This window comes from Dendroctonus ponderosae, unplaced genomic scaffold (assembly GCF_020466585.1).
Source record: "Dendroctonus ponderosae isolate FM_Combo_2020 unplaced genomic scaffold, Dpon_F_20191213v2 Dpon_F_20191213_3, whole genome shotgun sequence".
Lineage (NCBI taxonomy): Eukaryota > Metazoa > Arthropoda > Insecta > Coleoptera > Curculionidae > Dendroctonus > Dendroctonus ponderosae.
This window is the reverse complement of record NW_026018508.1, coordinates 17,504,140-17,529,258: the sequence shown is the minus strand read 5'-3', so window position 1 is coordinate 17,529,258 and position 25,119 is coordinate 17,504,140. Positions and strand designations below refer to the sequence as shown.

The 25,119-nt window shown below is 39.9% G+C and overlaps 9 protein-coding genes and 1 long non-coding RNA gene across 22 annotated transcripts in view; 6 read left to right on the top strand and 4 right to left on the bottom strand.

Moving 5' to 3' along the window:
* LOC109539831 (solute carrier family 2, facilitated glucose transporter member 1) overlaps positions 1-3,933 on the top strand; it is a 27,904-nt gene extending 23,971 nt beyond the window's left edge. For all 5 annotated transcript variants that reach the window (XM_048664797.1, XM_019907847.2, XM_019907849.2 and 2 more), the window contains 7 exons: positions 262-397; positions 1,052-1,189; positions 1,261-1,472; positions 1,606-1,872; positions 1,936-2,148; positions 2,203-2,406; positions 2,469-3,933. In XM_048664797.1, coding sequence (XP_048520754.1) covers positions 262-397; positions 1,052-1,189; positions 1,261-1,472; positions 1,606-1,872; positions 1,936-2,148; positions 2,203-2,406; positions 2,469-2,612 — 1,314 coding nt within the window. In that variant the 3' untranslated portion in view covers positions 2,613-3,933. The remainder of the gene's footprint in view (positions 1-261; positions 398-1,051; positions 1,190-1,260; positions 1,473-1,605; positions 1,873-1,935; positions 2,149-2,202; positions 2,407-2,468) is intronic.
* A 163-nt stretch (positions 3,934-4,096) lies between these two features.
* LOC109539832 (eukaryotic translation initiation factor 4E-binding protein Mextli) lies at positions 4,097-10,417 on the bottom strand. Of its 5 annotated transcripts, none has more exons than XM_019907853.2 (11): positions 10,328-10,417; positions 9,305-9,455; positions 8,720-8,826; positions 7,575-7,781; positions 7,299-7,488; positions 7,126-7,197; positions 6,401-6,461; positions 6,046-6,319; positions 5,802-5,991; positions 4,903-5,123; positions 4,097-4,847 (listed from the first exon to the last, which is right to left on the bottom strand). In XM_019907853.2, exons 2-11 carry the CDS (start codon positions 9,420-9,422, stop codon positions 4,755-4,757), a joined length of 1,533 nt encoding a protein of 510 aa, XP_019763412.1. In that variant the 5' UTR covers positions 9,423-9,455; positions 10,328-10,417; the 3' UTR covers positions 4,097-4,754. The 5 variants fall into 5 exon arrangements, with proteins under 5 accessions (XP_019763412.1, XP_019763411.1, XP_019763413.1 ...); XM_019907852.2 differs by lacking the exon at positions 10,328-10,417 and adding an exon at positions 9,624-9,761; XM_019907854.2 differs by lacking the exons at positions 7,126-7,197; positions 10,328-10,417 and adding an exon at positions 9,624-9,761.
* On the top strand, positions 9,965-10,831 carry LOC109539837 (inosine triphosphate pyrophosphatase). The gene has a single exon (XM_019907860.2). It carries the CDS (start codon positions 10,216-10,218, stop codon positions 10,780-10,782), a length of 567 nt encoding a protein of 188 aa, XP_019763419.2. The 5' UTR covers positions 9,965-10,215; the 3' UTR covers positions 10,783-10,831.
* Positions 10,832-11,329: 498 nt separating this feature from the next.
* LOC109539828 (Golgi apparatus protein 1) lies at positions 11,330-15,762 on the top strand. The gene is made up of 10 exons (XM_019907843.2): positions 11,330-12,720; positions 12,887-13,037; positions 13,090-13,285; positions 13,349-13,798; positions 13,857-14,133; positions 14,198-14,383; positions 14,443-14,738; positions 14,793-15,043; positions 15,100-15,203; positions 15,260-15,762. The coding sequence occupies exons 1-10, from the start codon at positions 11,545-11,547 to the stop codon at positions 15,431-15,433; spliced, it is 3,261 nt and encodes a 1,086-aa protein (XP_019763402.1). The 5' UTR covers positions 11,330-11,544; the 3' UTR covers positions 15,434-15,762.
* Positions 15,763-15,768: 6 nt separating this feature from the next.
* LOC109539836 lies at positions 15,769-16,618 on the top strand. Its single transcript, XM_019907859.2, has 4 exons — positions 15,769-15,851; positions 15,898-16,202; positions 16,257-16,368; positions 16,418-16,618. Exons 1-4 carry the CDS (start codon positions 15,837-15,839, stop codon positions 16,553-16,555), a joined length of 570 nt encoding a protein of 189 aa, XP_019763418.1. The 5' UTR covers positions 15,769-15,836; the 3' UTR covers positions 16,556-16,618.
* On the bottom strand, positions 16,590-19,041 carry LOC109539834 (neuroguidin). Its single transcript, XM_019907858.2, has 3 exons — positions 18,883-19,041; positions 18,204-18,738; positions 16,590-17,933 (listed from the first exon to the last, which is right to left on the bottom strand). The coding sequence occupies exons 1-3, from the start codon at positions 18,889-18,891 to the stop codon at positions 17,578-17,580; spliced, it is 900 nt and encodes a 299-aa protein (XP_019763417.2). The 5' UTR covers positions 18,892-19,041; the 3' UTR covers positions 16,590-17,577.
* LOC125503828 lies at positions 18,684-19,244 on the top strand. The gene is made up of 2 exons (XR_007281089.1): positions 18,684-18,769; positions 18,851-19,244. It is a non-coding gene; the product is annotated as an uncharacterized LOC125503828 (long non-coding RNA).
* Positions 19,245-19,322: 78 nt separating this feature from the next.
* Positions 19,323-20,760, bottom strand: LOC109539833 (heparin sulfate O-sulfotransferase). The gene is made up of 5 exons (XM_019907857.2): positions 20,496-20,760; positions 20,144-20,438; positions 19,955-20,090; positions 19,802-19,899; positions 19,323-19,754 (listed from the first exon to the last, which is right to left on the bottom strand). Exons 1-5 carry the CDS (start codon positions 20,608-20,610, stop codon positions 19,391-19,393), a joined length of 1,008 nt encoding a protein of 335 aa, XP_019763416.1. The 5' UTR covers positions 20,611-20,760; the 3' UTR covers positions 19,323-19,390.
* Positions 20,761-20,765: 5 nt separating this feature from the next.
* Positions 20,766-23,146, top strand: LOC109539830 (xaa-Pro aminopeptidase 1). Its single transcript, XM_019907846.2, has 2 exons — positions 20,766-21,379; positions 21,514-23,146. The coding sequence occupies exons 1-2, from the start codon at positions 20,941-20,943 to the stop codon at positions 23,055-23,057; spliced, it is 1,983 nt and encodes a 660-aa protein (XP_019763405.2). The 5' UTR covers positions 20,766-20,940; the 3' UTR covers positions 23,058-23,146.
* Positions 23,069-25,119, bottom strand: part of LOC109539829 — a 27,523-nt gene continuing 25,472 nt past the window's right edge. For 2 of the 5 annotated variants that reach the window (XM_048664792.1, XM_048664795.1), the window contains 5 exons: positions 24,452-24,702; positions 24,143-24,400; positions 23,834-24,102; positions 23,551-23,787; positions 23,069-23,506 (listed from right to left, as the gene is read on the bottom strand). In XM_048664792.1, the coding sequence (XP_048520749.1) occupies positions 23,127-23,506; positions 23,551-23,787; positions 23,834-24,102; positions 24,143-24,400; positions 24,452-24,702 (1,395 nt within the window). In that variant the 3' untranslated portion in view covers positions 23,069-23,126. Of the gene's footprint in view, positions 23,507-23,550; positions 23,788-23,833; positions 24,103-24,142; positions 24,401-24,451; positions 24,703-25,119 lie in introns of those variants that run through there. The other 3 variants (XM_048664794.1, XM_048664793.1, XM_048664796.1) reach the window with 3 other exon arrangements.

Below are 25,119 nucleotides of genomic sequence, written 5' to 3'. Positions count from 1 at the left end.
TCTCTTACAGCTTGAGCCTAAGTGTGTCGCAGGATACCCTCTAGGTGATAGTTCTTTATTACTTTTTGATAAATAATTCGTTCTTATTGCGAAATCGGAGCACTATTTATCAAACTGTAATAAAAGACGTGAGGAAATTCTGTCTTTTTTAAAGACAAAAAGTTTTGAGGCGAAATACCCAAAAAGAAGTTTGAAGGAAAAACTTTGTTGTATTTGCACGTAGATTTTTTGAAATTGTTAACTTAATTTGGTTCTTTGCAGATTATTGAGCAATGGATAAACGCAACGAAAACCGAACGGGACACGGTAATACCATCCCAGGAGAATATCACTTTGATCTTTTCCTTCATGGTGGCAATTTTCTGCGTTGGTGGTATGATTGGCGGTGCCATTACTGGTGAGTTGATTCCAAAGACATTCATATTAATCCTGAACCTTTACTCAGCTTCGAGTGCATTCGTTACAGCAGGAAATCGGCCTGCATCGCGTTTCGCTTTCCATTGGTCTGGACGTTGACCTTCCTGCATCCCATTCTCAAGTGTTGATCACTTTTAATGCGACAATAACCACTGGGTGATTGAGCTGAAAAGAACTCATTAAGAAATTGAAATTTAAAAAAACCAGTGGTAAAACATTCCACATTCCAGGCCATTTTTCGGATCGCTGTCTACATAGCTTGGCAGGAAAATCAGCTGAAAAATGTAACTTGAATTGGCGATGAGAATTCCTATCAGTGCGCAACATTTAACACATTCTTTTGGGCGATTGCTCGCAGTTAGCTATCGGAATGTTGAATACACTGACTGGTCATTTGAAAGGCTAATTATCAAGTGTCTTAAGCTCACTTAAAAAGAACAGCGCAATTTAATGTTTTTTTGTTAAATATCAAGCTTTTTTAAATTTGCTAAATTAAATTTTGCTCACTATTTAAAGTCTGCGATAGGAATCTTGGTTTTATTCTTCGAATTTCTTGTCAATTATCTACATTGTTTTTGTCTGTGAAATGCAAATTCCTCAAATGCCCATCATCATTAAAAATGTGTATTTTCAGGCTTCGTTGCTGAACGTTTTGGAAGAAAGGGCGGATTGCTGCTGAACAACATTCTGGTGTTGCTGGCTGTGATTTGCATGTCTTCATCGAAGGCGGCAGCATCTTATGAACTGATCATTCTTGGCCGATTTTTCATTGGTAAGTTGTTGAAACAACAACAAAAATGGAGAAAACAGCAAATTGCAAAATTGCCCCCTTTTCTTTTGCAGGTATCAATTCGGGTTTGAATGCCGGACTTGCGCCAATGTATTTAGCGGAAATTTCACCGGTGAATCTGAGAGGAGCCGTCGGTACCGTCTATCAACTGGTTATCACCATTTCCATTCTCATAGCTCAAGTGGTTAGTTTGAGGTCGATTTTGGGCACTGAAAGTCACTGGCCCATTCTTCTAGGATTGACCATCATTCCTGCCATTTTCCAAGTAAGTAACATTAATTCCGGAAATGTTACCAAGCAGGAAAAATTCGCTCACTTTTCTTATTTGAACATCCTCTATATGCAAAAATTCAAAGAAACCCTCTCTATTTCCACTCTAATCTTTACGCATTTTCCAGATGGTTACGCTGCCATTCTGCCCTGAATCGCCCAAATATCTCCTACTGTCGAGAGGACGAGACCTGGAGGCCCAAAAAGCCCTATCGTGGTTCCGCGGGACTTTGGCTGTGCATGATGAAATGGATGGGATGAGGGCCGAGTACGACGCAATGAAACTAGTGCCGAAAGTCACTGTTAGAGAACTGATCACCAACAACGCCCTGAGGATTCCTCTTATTATTTCCTTGACTGTGATGGTGGCCCAACAACTATCCGGAATCAATGCTGTAAGTATTCTGGCTCCATTCCCCGTAAATTCCCTTGAGGAAACAACACTTTGGCCCTTTCAGGTGATGTTTTTCTCTACGCAAATCTTCAAAATGGCAGGCCTGAACGATGCCAACTCCACATACGCCACATTGGGAATGGGCGGAATCAACGTCTGCATGACCGTCGTTTCTCTGTTCTTGGTGGAAAAAGCTGGAAGGAAAACTCTGCTCCTGATTGGGTTTGCTGGCATGGCCATCGACACTGCCCTGCTTACAATCAGCATGGCGTTTGCTGTAAGTTACGGTTTTTCTGACTGTGATCCCATATTAATCATTGGCTGCTTTCAGGGCCAGTCTCAAGCCATTGGAATTCTCTGCGTGATCTTCGTCTTGGTCTATGTGATCATGTTTGCTACCGGCCCTGGTTCCATTCCGTGGTTTTTGGTGTCCGAGCTCTTCAATCAAGCAGCCCGACCTACAGCCAGCGCCTTGGCTGTTTGCATCAATTGGACAGCCAATTTCCTTGTCGGCTTGGCCTTCCTACCGCTAGCAGTAAGTAGGCTCAATTTCACACCAATTCTCATAAATTTAACAAATTTCTTTTTGTTTTACAGCAAATCATGGGGGCGTATGTATTCATCATTTTCGTCATACTTCAATGCCTGTTCCTGCTGTTTATCTACAAGAAAGTACCAGAAACGAAAAATAAATCTCTCGAAGAGATATCGGCAATGTTCAGGCAGCAGTCCTATCAATAAGACTGGAAGGTAATCACTATTTATGGCTAGAGTAAGTAATCATATATCATTTATGGATGTTAAAAAATTGTCGAATTTTATCCTACATTAGCATAAAAGTTATAAGTGAAATCCCAGTGTCAGGATTGATCCAATAGTATTTTCCTCCTCGATAAAAAGGACTTGACGCTGTTCGATGTGTCATATTAGTAGATGAGCATCTATCTATATAATGTATATGTGTACTGACTGATGATTTTAAGAGAGTTATTTTTAATAATACTAATGCCTTGATTAAGCAGTTTATCATAACGCCCATTTGATAATTAACTATTTATTTAAACGGTTGATAAACCTTTTTATCCTAGTACAATGATCGTTTTTCTGAGAGCAAACAATTGCAAGCATTACAGCATGTTTTCCAGACAAAAAAGCATTGTCATGCCTTAAAGTGATGGCTCGATTTTACCTACATTCGCATCAATGTTTCACTTTAACGGCACAACTAACTAATTAATGCCCTATTTATTTGCAACAGTAATACTCATGTGTCCCTATTGAGATGTGGCATCTATTTTTCTATTTCATTGTACAATTAGGTCCAGTTCAACTGAAATTTACTTGTTGCCTAATTCACCGTGGATCTGCTATTATTTCTAATACCGAAGCTCTCTAGATATTAACTAATTTTTCTCTGTTCTGTGTTTGTTTCTCCTCCTGTATCCAGATTTAGTGGATTTGATACCTATTTTCAAGCATGTGGCAATTTATTAGCTTATTGCTAATTATGACCGCTATTAAATTGCCATTGACTATATTAAAAATGCGCCTTCAAACGCATACAGAACTCATTTAATATAAAGACATTATTAGGCTAATTTATTTATAAAGCGACTATGGTAAATATCAAAGTGTAGATGTTAATAATCCTTGTATGCTCTAAAATGCAAAGATCTGCAAAGGTTTAGTTGTTCGGTTCGAGCTTTATTAAAAAAAGCAATGTTTTCTAGTCCAAAAAGGCCCAATAAGTTGGTTGTGTGGAGAGAACGATTATTAATAAATTATACAGTGGGTTACTACCTGAACCAATACGTTTGAAAAATAATAATTCGTTAGGCAAATAATTTGAAAAAACGTCTATTTCAAAACGTACTGACTGTACAATCAGATATACAATAACCGAACGTTTTTTTATGTGAACATGTTCTGATTGTGATTGTCGCTGTTTTGATTGTAAATAATTATACGATTTTTCTAATTTTTAAGTAGCAACAAATTGTATTCTTTTTAGTAGTGGCAATAGTTCTTAGATTTGTTTTAAATTATATTAGTTTTTTTTGCACTTACTGTTTTTTACTTTGCGCTTACACATTCACATCCTTGAAAAAATGTTACAAACCCCCCAAGTAAACCCAAAACTGAATTAATTCTTCAGTTTCAATTTACATTATTTATCACGCATATTTGGCATTATCACTGTTCCCAGGGAGAATGTAAAAAAAATGTTTTGATAATATACCAATTTTATTTTTACAAAAAACGTCAGATAATACGCACCCGGTAAGGTTTGTTATAAACAAATATTAAAATAAAAAAACGAATTCAACATTCAACTACTCCTAGAGATTTAAACGAAAACAACTCAAAAACAAAAACAAATAATTAAGTTGACTAACTTATTAGTATAAATAACAAGAGGAAAACAGCCAAATAGGAGATTCTACTTGAAACACTAAATAATACACGTCTTTTACGGACTGATGTCCAATCCTATCTATATGGTTAATAAATCAGATCGCAAATATCTTTTTGTATGATAGAAAAATAGTTTTACGTATGTTAACTAACATAAATATGGTAAACTAGACTAACAAAACTTTAAAGTTAAGTAGAGTGTAGTTAAGTCAGTCAGTAGTAATAATTTCACTTTGAGTCAAACAATATCACCGAGTAGAGAAATTAATGGTATTAAATCGACTTGAAAACCATAATTTTCGATTGGCATAGATTTTCAAAATCAAGCTAAGAATATCTAATTCTTGCACAGCACATATACCTCGACATATTAACTAAGCGGATTTTCTAATCTCAACAATGTTTAGATTTTTTAGGTTTTTTGTTTTTCTTTTTCGATTTGTAGCAACAAAGCTGTTACACTACCTGTTAATCCTCTATGTCATCTTCTGCGTTCAACACTCCAGTAGGCTCTTCGGAACGAATGGACAAGTATTCTTGAGCATCGAAACACTGCACCACCTAAATACAGTTGTTTGATAAGTACAAAAACACTGACCATCCGACGCAAACTCACCTTGCGCACCAATGTTGGGTACTCTTGGGCAATGCTATCCCATCCCATTGGCTCACTTAAGCATAGCGGGGACATCGCCAATTGAGTGAGAACCTCAATAGAATACACAAAGCGACTTTTCGCTAAATTCGTTTTTGCATTCAACAGTAGGTCTTTGTCTGGAGACTTCTTAAGGGAATCCTCACTTGAGAGTCTGGGCTTCCTCAGCTTCAGCTCATGATCTGTTTTAAAATACAATACAGATCAGGGTTATTTTTCTCAAATTTCAAAGTTGTTTTTGTCAAGATGTATTGTTAATTTAATAGTTTTCTGAACATGAACTATGATAACACACAATTTTCGACATATCTTATAAAAGGAATATGGCTTCTTCTGTCAAAAATGCAGTAAAAAATAAGTTTCTTTCCCAAGTAACCTTTGATATCATCAAGGCCCGTTCAGGTAAAGAACATTGAAAATGTTCAGCTCAAAAAAAAAACGAAATGAAACAACGAGGTCTTCATCAATAGTTCAACTATAGTTGAGTTATTCAACCAGAGCTTTCCAAAAAAGCCACTCATTCAACCAGAGCCTCACAATAAAAGTTTGTTATTACCGAATGAAGGACGAGGGATGTTAACAGGAAAGACACTTAGTAAGAACAAAACTGTTTGTTAAAGTGCCATAGACAGTTAAATTAATTACAAAAGTGCTTGTCAATCAAACACTTTATTTCCTGATATTACACAACCGCAAGAAAACAGTATTTACAAAAAAACACACACCAAATTGAAACCTCCCAAAACTTAAATAACTCTCGTGGATAATAGCTATTAGAACACACTACAGGAATTATGGTATCAAAAAAACGCACGATTCCTCAATGTTGTAAAATGCAGTTGATTTGGTTTAAACTTTACCTGGCTCCTCTTTAACTGCAACTGGTATTGGTTGTCCGTTAACGACTGGCGATGTAGATTTTCGTGGCAAAAGCGGGTCATCCAAATCGTCCGGCACGATCGGTTGCGGCAAACTGTCGAAACTGTAAAACTGAGCCATATCGTGGATTGGTTCACCCGAAAAGTACTCGTCTAAAACGAGCTTGCTGGTCTGGAAAAGTTCCGCTATGTAGAACCAGAAAATCAGCATGAATCCCCAACTTACCCGAACCAAATCCAAGTTATCGCCAGTAATTTTGATGGTGTGTCCATTGGCAATCACCGTATACTTGTACTCGCCAACATTGGCGTCCGGAGTGCTCAAACTGTGCATGAGGGCACGCGAAGCCCTCATTGAAGATGGCAGAGCGCTATCGTCTGAGGCTGAAGAATTAATACTGGAACTGGAGCCAGTTAGAGGCCCTGCTGCGCCGGCACTGCCTTCACGAACAGGAGACGCATTTCTTCGAATCGTTTCTTCAATTAGCTGCTTGGCATGACTACAAATAAAAATATAATTGAAAATTCCATGAACGCCTTTTGAACAAAGCAAGAATTTTTAATGTTTGATTGTCACTTACTTTATGCTCTCCTCGCTAGCTCCAGTAATTTGCACCAACCGCTCCTTAGCGCCGGGGCTCACTGTAAAAAACATGCAGTGTTAGAAAACAAAATACAGACAAATACATCAAAGGGTACTGGACAGAAGAAACTTACAAGACACGCATTTCCAATCAACAATCAGGGGTTGTTTTACATTTTTAAACAAAGCGGAACTGCGTGCCTTACAAGCCAAATAGTTAAATTTGTCAATGCACAAGCGGCAACAAGAAGAATGTGCTTTATTCGATTAGGATGAAACAATAATCAAACGGTCGTTGTGATCCTTGTTATGCGGAAAGTCAATGTATTAGGCATCGCTCGGAGTTTCCAACAGTAGAAACTATGGAAATTTGAAGGCTCCAGTGCAGTCATTATAAGAATTCATGCATAAAATTGTGGGTATCGAAGTATTTCAAGTGCAGGGTTCAAAAATATCGCTCGCACCCAAAGAACATTCTAAGCGAATTGAGGGAATTCTTTGTGGGTTTGAGCTGTTTCTAGTCATGCAAAACTTAACCGCTTCTGTCTTCGACAAAGCCAAAAACACATTGGAATAATAATGACTGCACTCAAATGGCTTTAGTAATGGTATTAACACTTGGTTAACTATGTTCACACAAAATTAAAATATGTTATACGCATTAATTGGAGGTGTAAAGCGAGTGTTATTCAGACTCAGACGGTCATTGGCACATTCGTTTACCTCTCTGGAAGGATATGATAGTCTCACTGAGTTCTTCTATCATATGAACCCGTCTTCCCTTGATTCCCATCACTATAATAAATATAAACAGTTTAAATTCTCAATTTGCTGAACCGTGCACCGGAGGCCTCTGCATGTTTCGGATGCGTAATAAGGGGGCCATCAATACTGACCTTTACCGGAATCAGCATTTCGGATCACAACTTCGTCTTTGCAGTATTTTTTACCAGGTATCCTGGTAGGTTTATTGAATTTGCCCGACGGCTTTATTACTTCGCCGGGTCCTAGCAAGGGCGGGGAAGAATTTAACGTTAAAATTGAAGACATGGAATCACTAAGGCTTATGGTATCACTGAGATCTACCTATAATAAGAAGAAAACGCTCAAAGTTTTCTACCACTAGCTGGGCTAACTGAACTAACGGCTCGAATCTACATTAGACAGCGTACCTGTGAACACTGATTCAATTTCTTTTTGTAGTACATGTTCATACCATCGGTTCCCTTCCACCCTTTCGCTCGCAATTCGATTAATTCGAGTAAGTGTAATCGGGAAAGCATATCGACTCGTATGTTGTCTTGGGCTTTGTCGCGGAATATCTTGAAAGCATGGTCCAGCTGCTCTTTGTAGAGTATTTCCAAATATGCACCGTACACCTAAATAACAAAAAATAATTCACTTGTAGATACGAATCAGCTAAGTGATACTTGTACATTTAAAACGGATTTTTCTACTGGATGACCCAAAGTACTTGTGCAAAGTAACATTTATTTAATATGAACCCTATGAAATACAAGGTCACAAAGAGCTTTTTGTCTATTTTTTTCTGATTGTCGTTACTTAATGTTGATCTAAGTCTTTTTTTAATCGCGTCTATTGTGCGGTTTATATTGATGTTAGTGTTGTGTTTAGTGGGATTAGTTTGCCACTAACTTCTACGCCACCGAGAAAACTCCATTGTTTTTTACACACAAAAGCCGTGTGCTACTCGAGCACTGTTAGAGAAAAATTTCAATGTATGATGAAAGTTGTTACCCACCGCAAAACCAAAAAAAAGTAATATTTTTATTCCTGACTGATAACAACTAATGACACTAATTGTTCGATTATCAAATATTTAAAGTAAGTCAAGTTGCAACTTTTCTCTCACGTTTTTCGTCATAAAATGCAGTTTTATATATCTAGAGCGTTTGACTACAGGCATCTTTTTATGTAGAAATCAAAATAGCATTTCAAACTGAACCTCTAAAAGTATCATTTTCCCCAGGGGTGTAGAAATTAGGGGAAAAGTAACCCCAGTTGAGCCCAAAATCTACGCCACTGACGCAACGAAAAATGTCACTTAACGCTCATAAAGGAGCTAGAAGTATTGCTAAACTGTATAGAACAATTCAGGTGTCTACCTTAAACAGTTACCAAAAGTTAATAGAAAAACATGAGGCGATGTGGTTTTTTAACATACAATTCGCTAGTAAAGTTATTCGGTTTAAATTGGGGCCCCTCTTTATACATACATATCAATCATCAGCTAGTTCAATTTTCATTCTATTTCTAGAATACTAGAAACTGAATATTATCTACAATAGTGAGTTACCTTGAGATGTTGGCACAAGTTAATGATGCTGTCTTTGTAGTTGAAATCCTGCAAATTTGATGCTAGGAGGGCGGCCACCTGGTCGACGGCCTGCAGGACTCCTTCAACTAGAACAGTACAGAAAGACAATTAAGTAAAAAATCTTAAAACAATTTTATGCGAGCAAACAATGAGAGCGTAATGTTAAAATCAATTAAAAAAAACTCAATACAACAGAGCAAAAGGAAAGTAAATATTAGGGGGGTTAAAAAAATGATTAGGTCCTTATTTATATGTATAGAGCCCCCAATGTTTTGATTAATCAAAGTTGCGTAGCGGAGCGAAACCCAGCTGGATGTACATGTTGCGTTTGTTTATATGCAAGTGGATTATTTATGTTATTCGAGAGCCAAATTATTTATTTATGTAACTTTCATGGTGACATATATTTATTTGTATAATGTGGGTTTTTGCGCTAAACACCGCGCAACTGTGTGAAGATAAAGCCCTCATGTCAGAAACGAGATTGAGAATTCGAATTCCTACTCATCCCCTGTAACGAGTATATTGGGCGCAAACTGATGGGGGCTCCTACATGCGATTTACCTGCAACCATGACTCCATCCTGACGAAGTTTGTTGGCCAACAGCTGAGCTTGACTGTGGGACTTCACCAGCTCGTGTTTCCTGGGATGTTTCAAGCGGGACGCCAAGCCCGAAGACATGTTCGTTTAGGAGGGGAACAAAGACTATGTGTCCTGAAAAAGTAGCGTAAATAATTCATATATTCTAGGCCTTGGTGACTCATGGTCAATTTTTTATTTCGATAGACTTGTTGCAAGCACCACTTCACACCCGTGCTGGTGAACAACAGTTGATGTACAAACTTTAGAGAAGCAAAGTAAATGGAAAAAATTGAGGATTACCTTGTCAGGTTTCGAAATATTCAGTACTATTTTTGCTATTTTCGTCGAAAACCCTCTCCTACGCTGCTAAATACGCAACGCAGCAAAATTTCTAATTTACAAAGCGCATGTTCGCATTTAACAACGTCGCGGTCAGTACTACCATCCAACACGAACAATGACTGTGTTTACTTAAGCACCTTTTACTTAAACAAGTTCGGATTAAAGACACTGATTGGGACTGATTCGAAGCTGAATTATTTAAATGATATTCGTCTACGAACGTTAACCTACGTTTTTTACTTTGCAACTCTATTTGCAATTAAATAATTGTCGATTTGCGATCAGTCAAAACAATTTTTTTTCCTGTTGGTGCACCTGAAAGAATTTTGGGCAATTTTGTGCAGATTTGCTATTTCGGTGGATACTGGCAACACTGCCCTCGTTGCGTAGTGGGAACGGCTGCTTTGATCGACGACAAAAGTGCATAATCTTCATATTAATTTCCTTCAATTTTTCCCATCTCTACGACAAACCTAACCTTTATCACACACGTCCCCTAACCTAATTGCACACAACTTTTTTTTAAATAACAATAAATAATAACCCGAGAATGTCGAGGCCAATAACTTTCGTTACAGGAAACGCAAAAAAACTGGAAGAAATGCTGACGATACTCGGCCTAAACTTTCCTCGACAAGTAATAAGTAAAAAACTCGACTTACCCGAACTGCAGGGAGAAATCGATGAAATCTGCCGGAAGAAGGCCGAAACAGCTTACGAGCTAGTCGGGGGCCCCGTTTTAGTTGAAGACGCCTGCCTATGCTTCAATGCACTAAACGGCCTGCCCGGCCCCTACATCAAATGGTTCCTGGAAAAAGTGGGTCCTGAAGGACTGAACTCAATGCTGCAGGGCTTTGAGGACAAATCCTCCCAAGCCGTGTGTACTTATGCTTACCATCCTGGAGATCGGGGGGCCGAAGTGATTCTCTTCCAAGGCAGGACTGATGGCGAGATCGTCTTGCCCAGAGGCCCCAGGGACTTTGGATGGGACTGCTGTTTCCAACCCCAAGGATACAGTCAAACCTACGCTGAACTGGCAAAGGCCGAAAAAAACCGAATTTCCCACAGGTTCAAAGCAATTGAGAAATTGAAAGAGTTCTTTCATAATTCCACTTAAGGCCATGTAGTGGGTGTTGAAATAAAATCTTGTTTTATTTGTTTTATGATTCATGTGATTTCTTACATATGCCTCGCTTTCCTGCTATCGAAGAGCGTCCATTCAGCAGTTATCTTTTTTGTAAATCTTATTGTTATCGGGTTTTTCGTTATACTTCTTATGTACTAATATGAATATACTTCTTCTAAGTCCATTCTGTGCTCTTTTACCATTTGAATAGTTTCTATTGCTACACAAAGTTTAAAAAATTGCAATAATCTAAATTGTTACTGATTTAATTAAATGACGTCTATCTGCCAATTAATCATGATGCGTCTGGATTGGTCTGGATCATGTCTGGATCCATTAATAATGATGACTTGATTACGAGATTTTTATGTCCGCATTGCAGTTTTTCTAATAATTGCTTAGTTTTACTCCAATTTGATTTAGTTGTTTCGTTTCAAAAAAACCGCCGATTTTTGGCTAATTTTCATAACATGCTAAAATGATACAACATAAAAAAATTCTTCTATGTTAATATTGACCTTCATCGGCCGCGCCTCGTTCTGGGACACAACCTCAATTGTGACTGAAAAGAAGACGTAGGCAAATGAAAATCATATAAAAATTGCCAAGTGCAAAATTTTGTTGTCCATCGCCGTGTTATCGTTTAAAATTAATTCTGTAAATGTGTTCAAGTAGATGTAAAGTGAAACCTCGAGCCCTTTAAGTCCCGTTGTTGATGTTCCAAGTGTAGTGTTCACAACTCCTTAGCTTACCATGTTTTTGTTTCTGTATTGTTTGGCCTTTTTGTTCTTCCCAGTTTTAAGCACTAGTTCCAATACTTTCCTCCAACTGCTGCGTGCCAAAAGAGGCTCTATAACGCGCACTTTCTTGGATTCCCCGGAATGCAGCAATATGCGTAAATTCTGCGGAAACCGGAGCGACAGCGACGACTTATCCCTGTTGGAGTGTTTGCATTCACTGCACCCAGATGATTTGAGTACGATGTTGAAACCGTGCCAACAAATGGTGTGGGACGCCACCAGCAATCTGATAAAGGATGAAAATGTGGTCAGCACCCTTTTGCCGCTTTGCAGAAACGACATGGACAAATTGAACTGCAAAAGGGATGATGGGGACTATTTCAAGTGTTTAGCCAGCAGGAAGGACACTATTGAAGACGCCCATTGTCTGTTCATGATCCAGAGGATCGAGAACGTGGCTTTCACGGACTACAAGTTCCTAGCCACGTTTCTGAAGCAATGCGAAGCAGACGTTAGAAAGCTCAATTGTGGAACCATGGACTCGCAAGGAATTTCTCAAATTGCCACAATTGCCTGCCTCCAAACCAACATATTGCTGGTGACTGAAAATTGCAAAAGTGAAGTGTTTAGATTATCGGAATTGCAGTCAGACAACATCAAGCTAGACCAGACTATGTACTTGGACTGTGCTGAGGATTATTCGAAGTACTGTTCGCAATTCCCAGCGGGCAGTGGCCGCGTTTTTCACTGCCTCGCGAGGCAAAACCCGCAAAAACTAAGCAACAAGTGCAAAACCAGCCTGATTAGAAGACAGGGCCTGATCTCACAAGACTACAAGGTCAGCAAGGGCCTGATGAGATCTTGCAGGGACGATATCAAGAAGACCCATTGCCGCAAACAGACCTCCAGTGATCGAACTGTAAGATTGGCTCAAATCCTGCTCTGTCTGGAAAACCTTATCAGGAATGGCACGTATGTGTCGTCAGACTGCCAGGCCGAGCTAGTGGAACATCGCAGAATGCTCATGGAGGACTACCGACTATCTCCGGAAATTGTGGATAAATGCAAGAAGGAAACAGTGATCTTTTGCAGGGAAGTTGAAACTGGTGGCAAGACAATACACTGCCTGATGAAATATGCTAAGGAAACAAAGAAGAAGGATGCTTTTAGTCCTAAATGCAGAGAAGCGGTAAGTACGAACGAGTTTTCAAAGCGCGTGACTTGTTGCAATAGCATATTTATAACAAAGCAAACTAATTGACCGAAAACCCAGAATTTCGAACAATCTTAAACCAATTCATACTGCAGAAGAAAATAGTTTAAAAAATCATCAAAACGGTTTTGATATGTTACAGCTGGGAGATTTGGTAAAAATTGCAGACGCTGGAGAAAACTGGCAAGTGGATCCAGTGCTTCGAACAGCTTGCGCTCCTGTCGTTGATAAATTGTGCTCGAACTTCCGTAGTGGACATGGATCGGTCATGATCTGTCTTATGGATAACATAGGTAGGAAAAACCCCTTGATAGTAACGAACTTCTTTCACACCTTAAACTTCAGGGGCGGAGGCGATGACTGAAGATTGTGAGACCGTTTTAATGCAAATCCAATACTTCGTCGCCAGGAAGTTTGAGTTAGATGAAGAACTGTACAGAACGTGCAAGGATGACGCCTTCTCGGTCTGCTCAGCTAACGCTAAATTTGATAGTGAATCGAATATAGTCTTTAATTCGGGGGTGTTATCCTGCCTTTACAGGTAAATTAGATTTAATTGTAATCATGGGCAGAAATTCTAACGACGGGTTGTTTGCTCTCATAGACAGTTCCGATCAGAGTACGAAGATAAACGATTGAATGACGCATGTTTAGCTAACATACAAAGAGTAATGAAACAGAGAGCCGTAAGTGTGGACCTGCAGCCTTCAATTGAAGAGGCCTGTCTAGATAATCTGGCCACGTTTTGCTACAAGCGAGTGGAGAAAGGCGAAGAAATGAATTGTCTCCAAGATCACTACAACGATTTGGATGAAAAATGTAAAGACACCATAGAGCTATTCACAGAGCTTCAGTCGCAGCATGCCGAGCTGAATCCGTACATCAATAAACATTGCACACATATTATCAACACTTTATGCATGGATCACAAGTCAGATGAGGGATCAATCATGGATTGCCTAATTTCCCAGAAAAATAATCAAATTGTGAAATTGGACCAAGCGTGCAGAGCCAGCATTGAACATTTCCAGTTAATCAGCCTACAAGATTACAGGTGAGCCTACAAAAAATTACACGAGCAAATAACAAGCTGTTTCCCCTTGGGTTCGCAGGTTTTCCTACAAATTCAAAGTGGCCTGCAAGCCATACGTGATCAGATACTGTAATGCCTATTCCTCAAAGTTTGACGTTATTCGTTGCCTCAGTGAACAAATAGTGAACGCCACAATCAACAAAATCAAAAGCAATATTCCACGTGATTGCCGACAACAACTAAAAGCCCAATTGTTTCAACAAAGAGAAAACATTAATATGAGCCCCGTTCTAAAGGCGGCATGTCGCGATGATATTCGCACATACTGCGCTAATGTTGTAAATGTGAATGGTGAGGTAAGAACACGTTTTCTTCATCCTTCATTCATGCATCATACTAACGAAATGTTTTTCTGTAAAGGTGCTAGAATGTCTACAATCAGGAAACATTGAATTAAAGCCGGCTTGCCACAAGGAAGTTTTCAGAATAGAAAAACAAGAAGCTTACGACAACAGTGTTGACTACGCTCTTTTGAACATGTGTGCAGGCCCTATAGAAATGTTCTGTAGCCATGTGGATAAGGAAAATGTACTCGAATGTCTCAGAGTGAGTTTTTTCTAGAAAGCCTGTTTTCCTGGTCTGCATTTTTAACCAATGATTTCCAGAAGCATAAAGATCAGAAAGGATTCAACAAAAAGTGCAGTGCTGTGTTGATGCATCGCATTCTTGAGCAAAATTCGAATTCCTTGCTGAATCCCACATTGCAAGAGAATTGCCACATGGACATCAGCAAATTCTGCAGTCATCTACCGATTCCTCAAGGGGCAAAAGCGAAAGGCGTTGTAATTAGTTGCCTAAAAAAGCAGTTTAAAATGTCGAAACTCACTGATAAGTGCGAAAAGGAAATCGCTTCAATTCTCCGAGAGCAAGCGCTCAATTTGAATTTGAATCCTCTGATCAGGTAAGAGAGAGTCTAATTGCTCTGGACTAGTTAGAAGTTAATTTTTTTTTTCAGGACGCTTTGTAAGAATGAACTGCAAATTATCTGCAAAATTGACGAATACGACGACAATTCGGGAAATTTGGAAGAATGTCTCAAGGACGCTCTGATCAATAAAAAGATCCAAACACCTGAATGCAACGTGGAGGTTGCGAACATGATTGAAGAGTCCCAAGCAGACATCCAGGTTGACCCTTTGCTACAACAGGCTTGTGCGTTGGACCTGCTTCAATACTGTAGTGAAATTGCTCAGGGCAATGGGAGACGTGAGTCTGGTCGATTTTAGTCTTTTAACAGTTCAAAAACCTATTTTGCCTTCCAGATGTGAACTGCTTGAAGTTGATGATGGACAAAAAAAAGAAACTATCAACGAAATGCAAAAACATGCTCACTAAACGGTTTGAAATGTACAAAAATGCAGCCCTGGTAAGCAAACTAAGAATTTGTTCAGGTCTATCAAAATTTATTTTATCTTTTTTCAGATTGCCCCCATGCCTCTAGAGAATTTCGAACAACTTTACCATCAAGTAACAAGCTCACCTTCAAGACAGTACTTCTTCTTGATAACGGTCATATTTTTGGGGACAGTGTTTATAGTGGGTCTCATGTGCGGGAAACTCAATAATCGAAAATACATGCTGTTGAAAAACAAGTAAACGGCCAATTGAATGTGGTTCTATTGATGTCTATAGTATATTTATTATTTTACTTACCACAATTTCCAATAATTTGGGAGTGAGGATTGATTAGTGAAGATAGCAGGTCGTTGTCTTTTGCCCTGTTTCTATTGTATATTACTGATTGGCTACGAAAACCGTTGTCAACAACTACTTTGTGACAAATTTCTACAAAAAAAACCAAGTGCTCCACAATTAGAATAAGTTTTAGATTTATATGCGTGTGATAACTTGTGCAAATCTTGCTGAAGCTGTGACAGGACTGAAAACCATTCATTTGTATAAAATATATTAAATTGAAACTAGAAGTTATTGTTTTGTGTATGAGACCGGGCACCGGTTAGTTCAAAAAAAATGTCAATGTGAACTGTTCGGCCATCAAATGCCTAACTTCAAGGTAAATATCTGTAGAAAATTAGTAAAACACTATAGTTTGCTTTCAGCTAGAGCCGATCAAGTACAATCCCAATGACCGGAGAACGCCAAAAATGCTCTATTCAAAAAAACAGTACAATGAGAAAGTCAAAGTCGATAACTGGTACATGAACATTGAATTTCAACCTGTCGACATTAATCCTTATAACCCCAAGTGCTTTCGATTGCACAATTCTCACTACAATAGACTTGGAAATCTGGACCAGAAAACCCTCATATCGGAAGACCATGACTGTTATAGGAACGTTTCGCCAAAAACGTCTCACTTTGAGCACAATCCGCACAAATTCCTGATTAATGCCTACAGTTACCCGTGAGATATTTTCCCGCAACGCTGTTATCAATCAAAAGAAACACTTACTTTTAGATACTCCTGTCCTAATGACCAGAGCAAACAGTCATGTCCACAAAATGACGCTGATTTTACAACGACAATGCAACGCAGTTACTCATCTCCTTATCCAAGCAAGATAAGAAGGGTAAGTTGCTTAAAAATTCAATCCTACAATACTGCCCTTTGTATTCAAGTTGATGATGCCTAAAACGGGACCTGAAAACAAGATAATGAAAAGTAGGGACGAATGCAAGTTCCTCGATGATAATTTCGTTAATTACACCAAGGCCTTGCAGGATATGAAAGGATTTCGGCACATTTCCAGCCTTTAGATTCCTACAAGGGCGTCAGTTATGGCAGCCAAAATAAACTAAAAATAAATGTATTTAAATCAATGACTTTGCTCATATAAAAATCAATCTACTTCACTAAATGCAATATTACATTAACCATAAAGAAATTCGTACAGTCGACAATTTTGAGCTTCGCGTTTTTGACCTCAGCAGCTTATTGTAAATATTAAATGCTAATCGTTTTGAGTAATCCTAGCTACTGACAAATTAAATACCGTTTTCACAGAAAATTAACAAGACTAACAATAAAAACAGTGTAAACCAATAAACAAACAACTTACGAAAAGAAAATCTGATGGCGCAAGCCTTCGCCCTATTAACACCAACAGGACTATCAGCGAATAATGGTGTAACCTATGATTTCATTAATAACAAAGTTCAGATATAACTTTAGGCACTGTGTTCCATGTTATAAAAAACCGGGGTTAGTTTGATTGGAGCAATAGATACTTTCTATCAACTAAAGCCACTTACTTAGTATGCAGATTACTGAAAAGCTTTAGTTGAACTGAGGCACTAATTCAAACTAACCCACCTTGCGTTTTGTGGTAAAATGTGGTTCTATGAAGCTGATAATGACCCTGATTTCATCAGTAAATGGCAATACGAGTTATTAAAACCACCAATCAATGACCAGCTTTGATTAAGAGTGTACGGTTAAGGCAATGAAATAGTGACAAATTGAAACTTAACTAAACAACGTAATAAACGAATACTCATTAACATGGTAGAAAAATATTTGTCAGTCTAATATAGAAATGCTTATTGCAGATCTATGAATGATATTTTAACAACGAACAACTACCAGAGCACACAATACGTTTTGGGATTCCAAATTTTGCTTTGTCTAAATTTAATCAGTGTTTCAATATTTTGTTGAAATTTTTACAACTTTCCAAAGAACACTGCTCGAATAGTTCACTTTATATTTATAGGAGTATTTTTATAACACCCTGTTCACCAACGATTGCCTGAGACCGAACTTCAAAGGCAAAATAAGCTTAATGGAACCTTTTCCTTTTAACATTTTTCCCTTTGGACTTATAAGCCTTCTGTTTCCTCTTGCGGCTACCGCCAGCACTGAAGTTTGTCAATTCATCTCCTAGTGTACCTATAGTGCTGTGGCTCTTTTTGGCCTCCGCCTTACTCAAAGGCAACCTGGTAAAATACTCTTCCTCATACTCCTCACGTTCCTTCTGCTCCTTTGATATAGCAGCTCTGTTCATGCTTCCCTCATGAGACACCTCAGTTGGTGTATCCAGATATTCATCCATAATATCGTGCATGATGGACGAGGACATCATTTTTCTGTTCTTTTCCTGTAAGCGTTTCGCTTTCTTTTGGGCAGAGTCCGTTTCTGCAACAAACAATTTAGGCATTTAGATGCAGGCAGAATGCGGGTGTGTGTTGGATAAAAACACATTAAGTATTAAATTATTTGCTATAAAATCCGCAGAAAAGGCATGATGAAAGGCGTAAATGTATCATACTATGAGAGAATTTTTCGATTTATCATCCTGTTTTCGTTCATATTTATATAAAAAAAGTAATTGAAATTGAAATTTACATTTACATTTACAAAAAGTGAAACATCTTTATTGAAATAAGGAAAAAACCACACACATACCTGTATAATGAACTGCAGACAACTTTGGAGGTACATAGATCCCCGTTTTAGTCTTTTCAGTTTTCCCGTTTTCACTTTCATCGCTGCTTTCACTATCTGAGTTTTCGTAGCCCTCCTGAGTGGCAAGATTCAAAGGGTTGGCCTTAAACGTGGATGGATCATCACTACTGGTTCCAGTCACTGCATTTTTCACTAGCTTATCAATTTGATACTTCAACTTGTGATCAATGGGGCGCATTTTCTCCAACACAGTGCGTATTTCGATTAATCTATCGATGCAAGGGTGGCCCTCGATTGGCTCCCCCGAACATTTACGCAACACCACGTAGGTGAGGTTGATTAAATAGCTGAGCAGCATGTTGTATTTGACTTCAAGAAAACTGAGACCCTGGTCTGTTGATAATTCACCATTCCTAACCTTTTGGATCATGTTGTCGACTAATGAAGCCACATGTTGGGCGGACACGTTCATTTCACTCAAGAGCAGTAAAGCCTGCGGCAGATCCTTGTGGGCCATTTTGGGATGTTCCCGGCCCTAAAAAAGGAATGAAAATAACGGTTTGCAGGTTAGGTTATCAATCGATTTGATAAAAATGTATCGCCATTTTTTCCCATGACATGTGCTTTTCAAACTTGATTTTTAATAGGTTTCCAAATCAAGGCTCTCAAGAACACTAACCTGCACCATGTTGAAGTTTAATAGAATCCAATTTTGAGACCAAATCGCCTAAAACCTCATCAAAATCGAAGAATGGGAAAGAAAAAGTTTGGGAAAAACTATCACAACCCCTACCCCAGAAAAAGTTTCAGCTTTTTTCTGGTGGGGGCCGATCATCGAACGGATATGTCAATAGAAAAAAATCGCGGGAGATTCAAAAGGTTTACGAATGTTCAAGCCATCGGATTTTGCTATCATTTGGTGGGTGTTTATTTTTTTGGGTTCGTCATGGATTAGAATATGAATAGAAAATGTAATGCCACTACTATTGAACGAATTTTCGGGCTTTTAGCCCTGCTTCCTGACGTTTTGCAAGCACGAGTGGCTCACATCTTCAGAGGTTGTTTGCTCAACAAGGCGGCTGTAGATATGAAAACATGAAAATAAAACCAAGTGCATCCTTACGTGGTAATAAATGCCTGCATATATTCCAGCCCACTAAACACCTCGGGCTTAACTAACTATACAGCTATGATTGCCTCGGTCGAATTTTCTCATATATAACATGTTGCTGTTGATTCTTCAGCGTTTGCTTTTTGATAAAATGGAAATTATCCAAAGCGAACTCATAAAACTCGTTCTCCATCTGCCAGACTGAATTGCTTTTGAATTTATTGACTGTCTCAACAGACGGGGAATTTTTCTGGACTGTTTGCCTTAGGTGGGACTTGTTACTGCCCGTGTAATGCTCCAAGGCACCTTTGAAGATTCTGGGCAACGAAGTTTCCAGAACAGCAATAAAGTCTTCCAGCTCCTCAGTGACTCCCACTAGGAAGTAATTGTTTACCAGGTTTTTCTTCGCTTCGGTCAACGCCCATTTATTGCCGGGTTTCCTGAAAATCCTACTTAAACGGGGCCTAGAAACCAGTTAAAGGCTTACCAGCAATTCGAGGCGTGCCCACAGAAGAATGGAACTTGTAACCACATTGCATTTGGGTCGCACTCTGGCAGTTTCTGTTGAACACATTCATCAAATGTCTGAAAAATTGGGGTTGATTATTTAATTTTAAAGGACACTACCAGTAGGTTTTACCATGGTGTTTCCAGCTTTCCGTCGAACCAAATATGGCCGAAAATTGTCCCCATATCGCAGAAAATAGTAGTAAGAGATAAACCTATCTAAGGGTTTACGAATAACATTTATATACAGCGGCTTGAATACTCCAAACCTACAAGCAGAGCAGTTCTTTATTGCCCACGGATTCTCCACAGAGAAACTCACTTGGAAAAGTCTATATATGCAAAATGCCCGTGATACAAAGCGGGTTTCATCGAGCCCCATTCGGTCACATTGGTGACGAACTTAATTTGATTAGTCAATGATAGAACATGGCTGTTTCCAGTTACGTTCACATGCAGGACATGATATTGCCCCTTTTTGCACAGATCATAAGCTATGCCCACGAAGCTTGTAGAGCCTGTTTTAGGGACTCGATTATACAAAACAACTAGATTGTCTGATAAATTTGGTTTCGCTGGGGAAACCACCGATTGCTTCTGCACCCTAGTCAATGACTCTAAAACCAGCAAAAGTGCCCTGATGTGAGACAGTTTTAGAAGCCTAAACTACCCACCTAACCGGATTACTTGCGCCTGGAGCTTTGCCAGTTGGATTTGATAAATGCCATAATAGACTATAGCACTGACAATAATCAGAGCTAAGAGATATTTAATATTGACGGCTACCATAACGAGCAGGGACTGACTACATTACATGCCAGTGATTTCAGCTTTCTCTCGCTTAAAGTTGAAAAACTATTCCTGTTGTTTACTTTGAGGCATTTTGAATGTTTTCTGACAGTTCCTTGGAGGTTATACACTCTACTTCTAGGTTAGAAGGTGATAAAAATAACCTGTAAATATGAAACTGAAAGCGTCAGTTTGATATTTAATTATCATAACAACATTTATTTAAAAACAAATTGAGTACCAAGCCACAAAGCCGCAAGGTTTACCGCATTACAGATAAGATAACATTGGAAGGATTACCGTACCAAGTTATTTGCCTGATTGAATTTTATGTTTTCAATAGGTGTGATTGTTTGTAAAATCAGTCGTCAGAATAAGCAATTTTTCCCTTTGTCTGGCTGGTCACGTATCCACAGTCTCAGATTCTTCGGTGCCTGCTTAAACAGCCCCAGTGAAATGCCGAAAGCAAAGTCGACCAGTGATCTACTCAAGCAGCTTAGGGCTTCAATGACAAACCCCAAATACGTGGAGAAGCCCCTGCAAGGTTATATCATTCCTTCTGCGGATGCCCACAATGGGGAATATCTGGCGGATTGTGACCAGTTTCGAGCCTTTATATCAGGATTTAATGGGTCTGCTGGAACAGCTGTTGTATCTCAACGAGATGCTTGCCTGTGGACTGATGGCAGGTATTATCTGCAGGCTACAGAGGAAATGGACAGCAATTGGACTCTGATGAAGGAAGGGGACCCCAACACGTTGCAGAAAGGTAAGCTACCAGATTAGAAGAGAAATACCAACAAAATGACCCCAGTAATCATTGGGGCCCCGTTCATAAAACGTCTTGAGAACTATTTTTCCCAATCAGTTCGCTATTGTTTCACGGACCATTTTCGATTTTAGGTCAATGGCTGGCAAAAAACCTCGAAGTTGGCGGCCGCGTGGGCGTGGACCCCAAGTTAATAACAACTCAACAATTTCAGTCCCTTCAAAAGGAGCTGGACGCGGCAGGTCGTAAACTCGTTCCAGTCGCCCAGAACTTGATAGAACTTCTTTGGACTGAAAGACCCAATCGGCCCGTCAACCCGATTCGGCCGTTATCAGTAACCTTTACCGGAAAACCAGTTAAGGCCAAACTGGCCGAAGTCACGGCGGCAATGAGGAGCAAAAGAGCCGATTGGCTAGTTTTGACTGCCTTGGATCAGATTGCTTGGTTCCTAAACCTACGTGGCTCCGACATCGAATACAACCCGGTGTTCTTTTCCTATGTGATTATCAAGGAAGATGGCACCTTCACTTTGTTTGTGGACCCACGCCAGGTGACTGAAGAAGTGAAGCAGCATCTGAGAAGCGAAGCAGGGGATGGTAGCTTTACCATTGAACCCTACAGCAGGACTGAAGAAGCGCTTAAGGAACGCTGTTTGAGCTTGGAAAGCTCTATTTGGTTCAGCGAAGCTTCCAGCTATGCCCTCACGAGGATTGTCCCCGAGAAGCGCTTAATATTGACCGATACCACCCCAATCGAGCTAATGAAGGCAGTGAAGAACCCCACTGAAGTAAAAGGGATGAGAAACGCTCATTTAAAAGACGCGATTGCACTGTGCAACTACTTTGCGTGGCTGGAGAAGAATGTGGCGGCCGGAAATATCACCGAAGTTTCAGGAGCGAAAAAGTTGCACGAGCTTCGGAGGTTGCAACCCGAATTCATCGGGGACAGCTTTGCAACCATCAGCTCCGTGGGCCCGCACGGCGCGATTATTCACTATCAACCAGACGAAACCAGTGATGTCCCGATTCGGACGGACTGTCTCTACTTATGCGACTCCGGGGCGCAATTCCGGGACGGAACCACTGATGTGACCAGGACTGTGCATTTTGGTACTCCTACTGACTACGAAAAGGAATGCTACACTCGCGTGTTGAAAGGGCAGTTGCAACTGGCATCGCGCATCTTTCCGACTAAAATCCGAGGGAACCACTTGGATTCGTTCGCCAGAGAGTTTCTGTGGGATGTGGGGTTGGATTACGCCCACGGAACCGGCCACGGGATAGGACATTATCTGAACGTCCACGAAGGACCAATGGGGATTTCTTGGAGACCGAACAGTCAAGACCCGGGATTGGAGGCGAACATGTTCCTGTCCAACGAGCCTGGGTATTACGAGGACGGCAAGTTTGGCATCCGGATCGAGGACATTGTGCAAATCGTGCCGGCTCAGCCGCCGCACAACTTTAATAATCGCGGTTTTCTCACCTTCGACACCATCACCCTGGTGCCGAAGAGCTTAAATCTGATCAACGTTTCAATGCTTACAGACAAGGAAATTGAACAACTGAACAATTATCACCAAGAGTGCAGGCAAGCCGTGGGGCCGCTTTTAGATGAGCAGGGGGCGGTTGAAGCCAAAGCCTGGCTGTGGAAAGAGAGCGAGCCCATTTCCAGATAATCGCCTAAGGATTGTTGTTTTATTATTGTTTTTATTTCTAGTTAGCACACCCAGTTGTATAAACAGTTATTATACATTATATTTCTTCACCAACGTTTTTCTTTTTTTATTGGCATGCGTCGAGCTTCTGGACAAGACTCGAGTCGTACTTTTCATGTCCGATACTGACTTGCTTTTTACGTCTTCCAGCAGGGCCAGGCGAATTTTTTCGACTTTTTCATAGGCCAACACCAAAATCACCTCGTAGAATTCGATAAAGGATAGTCTGTAGCGTGAGTTGTGTCGGCCTGAAGGGAGGAGAACCTGAGGGCATATTTTGGCAAAGGTTTTCAAGATTCGTTTTCGCCCTAGGCCGGAAAATGTGTACAATCCTTCATACAGGAGAGGAGGTCTATTTTCCGTGCTCTTTTTGATCGGGCTGTTTTCTATTGGAAAAAAATTAGAATAAACTGCAAGCAAGTTTCCTAAAACTGAATATTTCTCCTGCAATTACCTCGAAAAAGCACTTGCTGATTCAAAATCACCACATTGGTGCCAGTTTGCACGGTGCATCCAGTGCTCTTCTGGAAAAGGGCCTTGTAGCAAGGAATGCGCTGTCCTTCCTTCAAGCATGAATGTTTGAGGAAATCTTCAACCGTATGAGGTTCCCCAATTTTCCTGTACAGCCCATAGACTGCATCAATCGGCACCAGGTCCTTTAAATAAGTTAAGCAGTTTCCTAGAAAGCGATCTTCATAAAGTGGTTTGATTGCAGCGAGCTCGTTAATTCCGGGAACCTTGAAAATTTCCCGCATGAACCAAAAGCCTGCTTTCCAAGAAGTGCTTAACCATGTAATACATGAAGCCAGCTGATGGCGTGTAATCCGACTGATTTTCGGTGGTAAAAAGTAAGCAGGCCATCCCGACCAAGGCCTGCAGAAACTGCCAGAAATAGATCGGTTCCCAAGGATTGTGCGTTGTTTCTAAGCAACTGTTCGGATTTTTCATCAGTCTTTCATCTATTTCCACTATGGAAACTCCAGGTTTTTCTGTAACTCCGATGTCTCTAAGGAAGTGGGTCAAGTGGGTGTCCTGTAGGCGGGTACCTGTAGAGTTGCCAGAGGAACAAGCGCACAAGAACTGGCTGGAATGTTAACTCCTGCTCCTTCACACAAAGCGTGGCATACGTTTGATAAATGCGTCTCAATTGGGGCAAATAGTTAATCAACAGGTTCTGGAGTTCAGTGGCGTTCGGCGCACATTGGAGGCTCTCAGTGGTTCCCACTAGGTACCCAGTACTCCACTCGGAACTGGATGGTAAATAGTTCACGTGCGAATCTGAGGAAAAGTTGCTGCTTTGCTGCCTGAAACCGTAACACTCAGTATATTTGGGGTGAACATAGTGGATGATTCACGTGTTGATCATGTGCTCAATTTCCAGAGTGCTGATGTCCGATATGAGTTTGGGTTGGGCTCCAGATGGGACAAAGTCGTCCACAAAATACTCCAAATCAACCTCATGAATCACATTGTAAATGGGAATTTTCAGGGGCGGAGCATTGCCAGTATTCTTTTCCAGCAGTTTTATGTACTGCCGCATTTTGATGGTGGTGCCGCTTTTGGTGATTTTTGTTACATTTTCTGGATGCAACGATTCCAGTTTATTCTAGGAAATAAATCGCCCAATTTATTATTGTATTTGTTCTTCTACTACTCAGCATGATGAAATACAGATAAAAAATTTCTAAGAAGCTGATTGGTTGCAAGGATTGTATGGGCGTCCACGCCCCTCGATTCGAATTGGCTAATCCTTTTCTGTTTATTTATATTCAAATCTATTGGCTGGTAACCGATAACATCCTGGTATAAAATGGCGAATAAACAAAAAGGCATACAATATTTAGCATTATGCAATTTATTGGAATAAACGCGCGAGCTTTGAGTTAGTTTGTTTTGACCCAGAAAGCGAAATTTGAATATCAGACACCTAGGTGCAAGATTATGCCAAAATTCCATGTTTTCCGTCCTGTTTTTGCTCATTTCTCGGAGGCAAAATGAGCAAGAACGCTCATTTGTACATCAT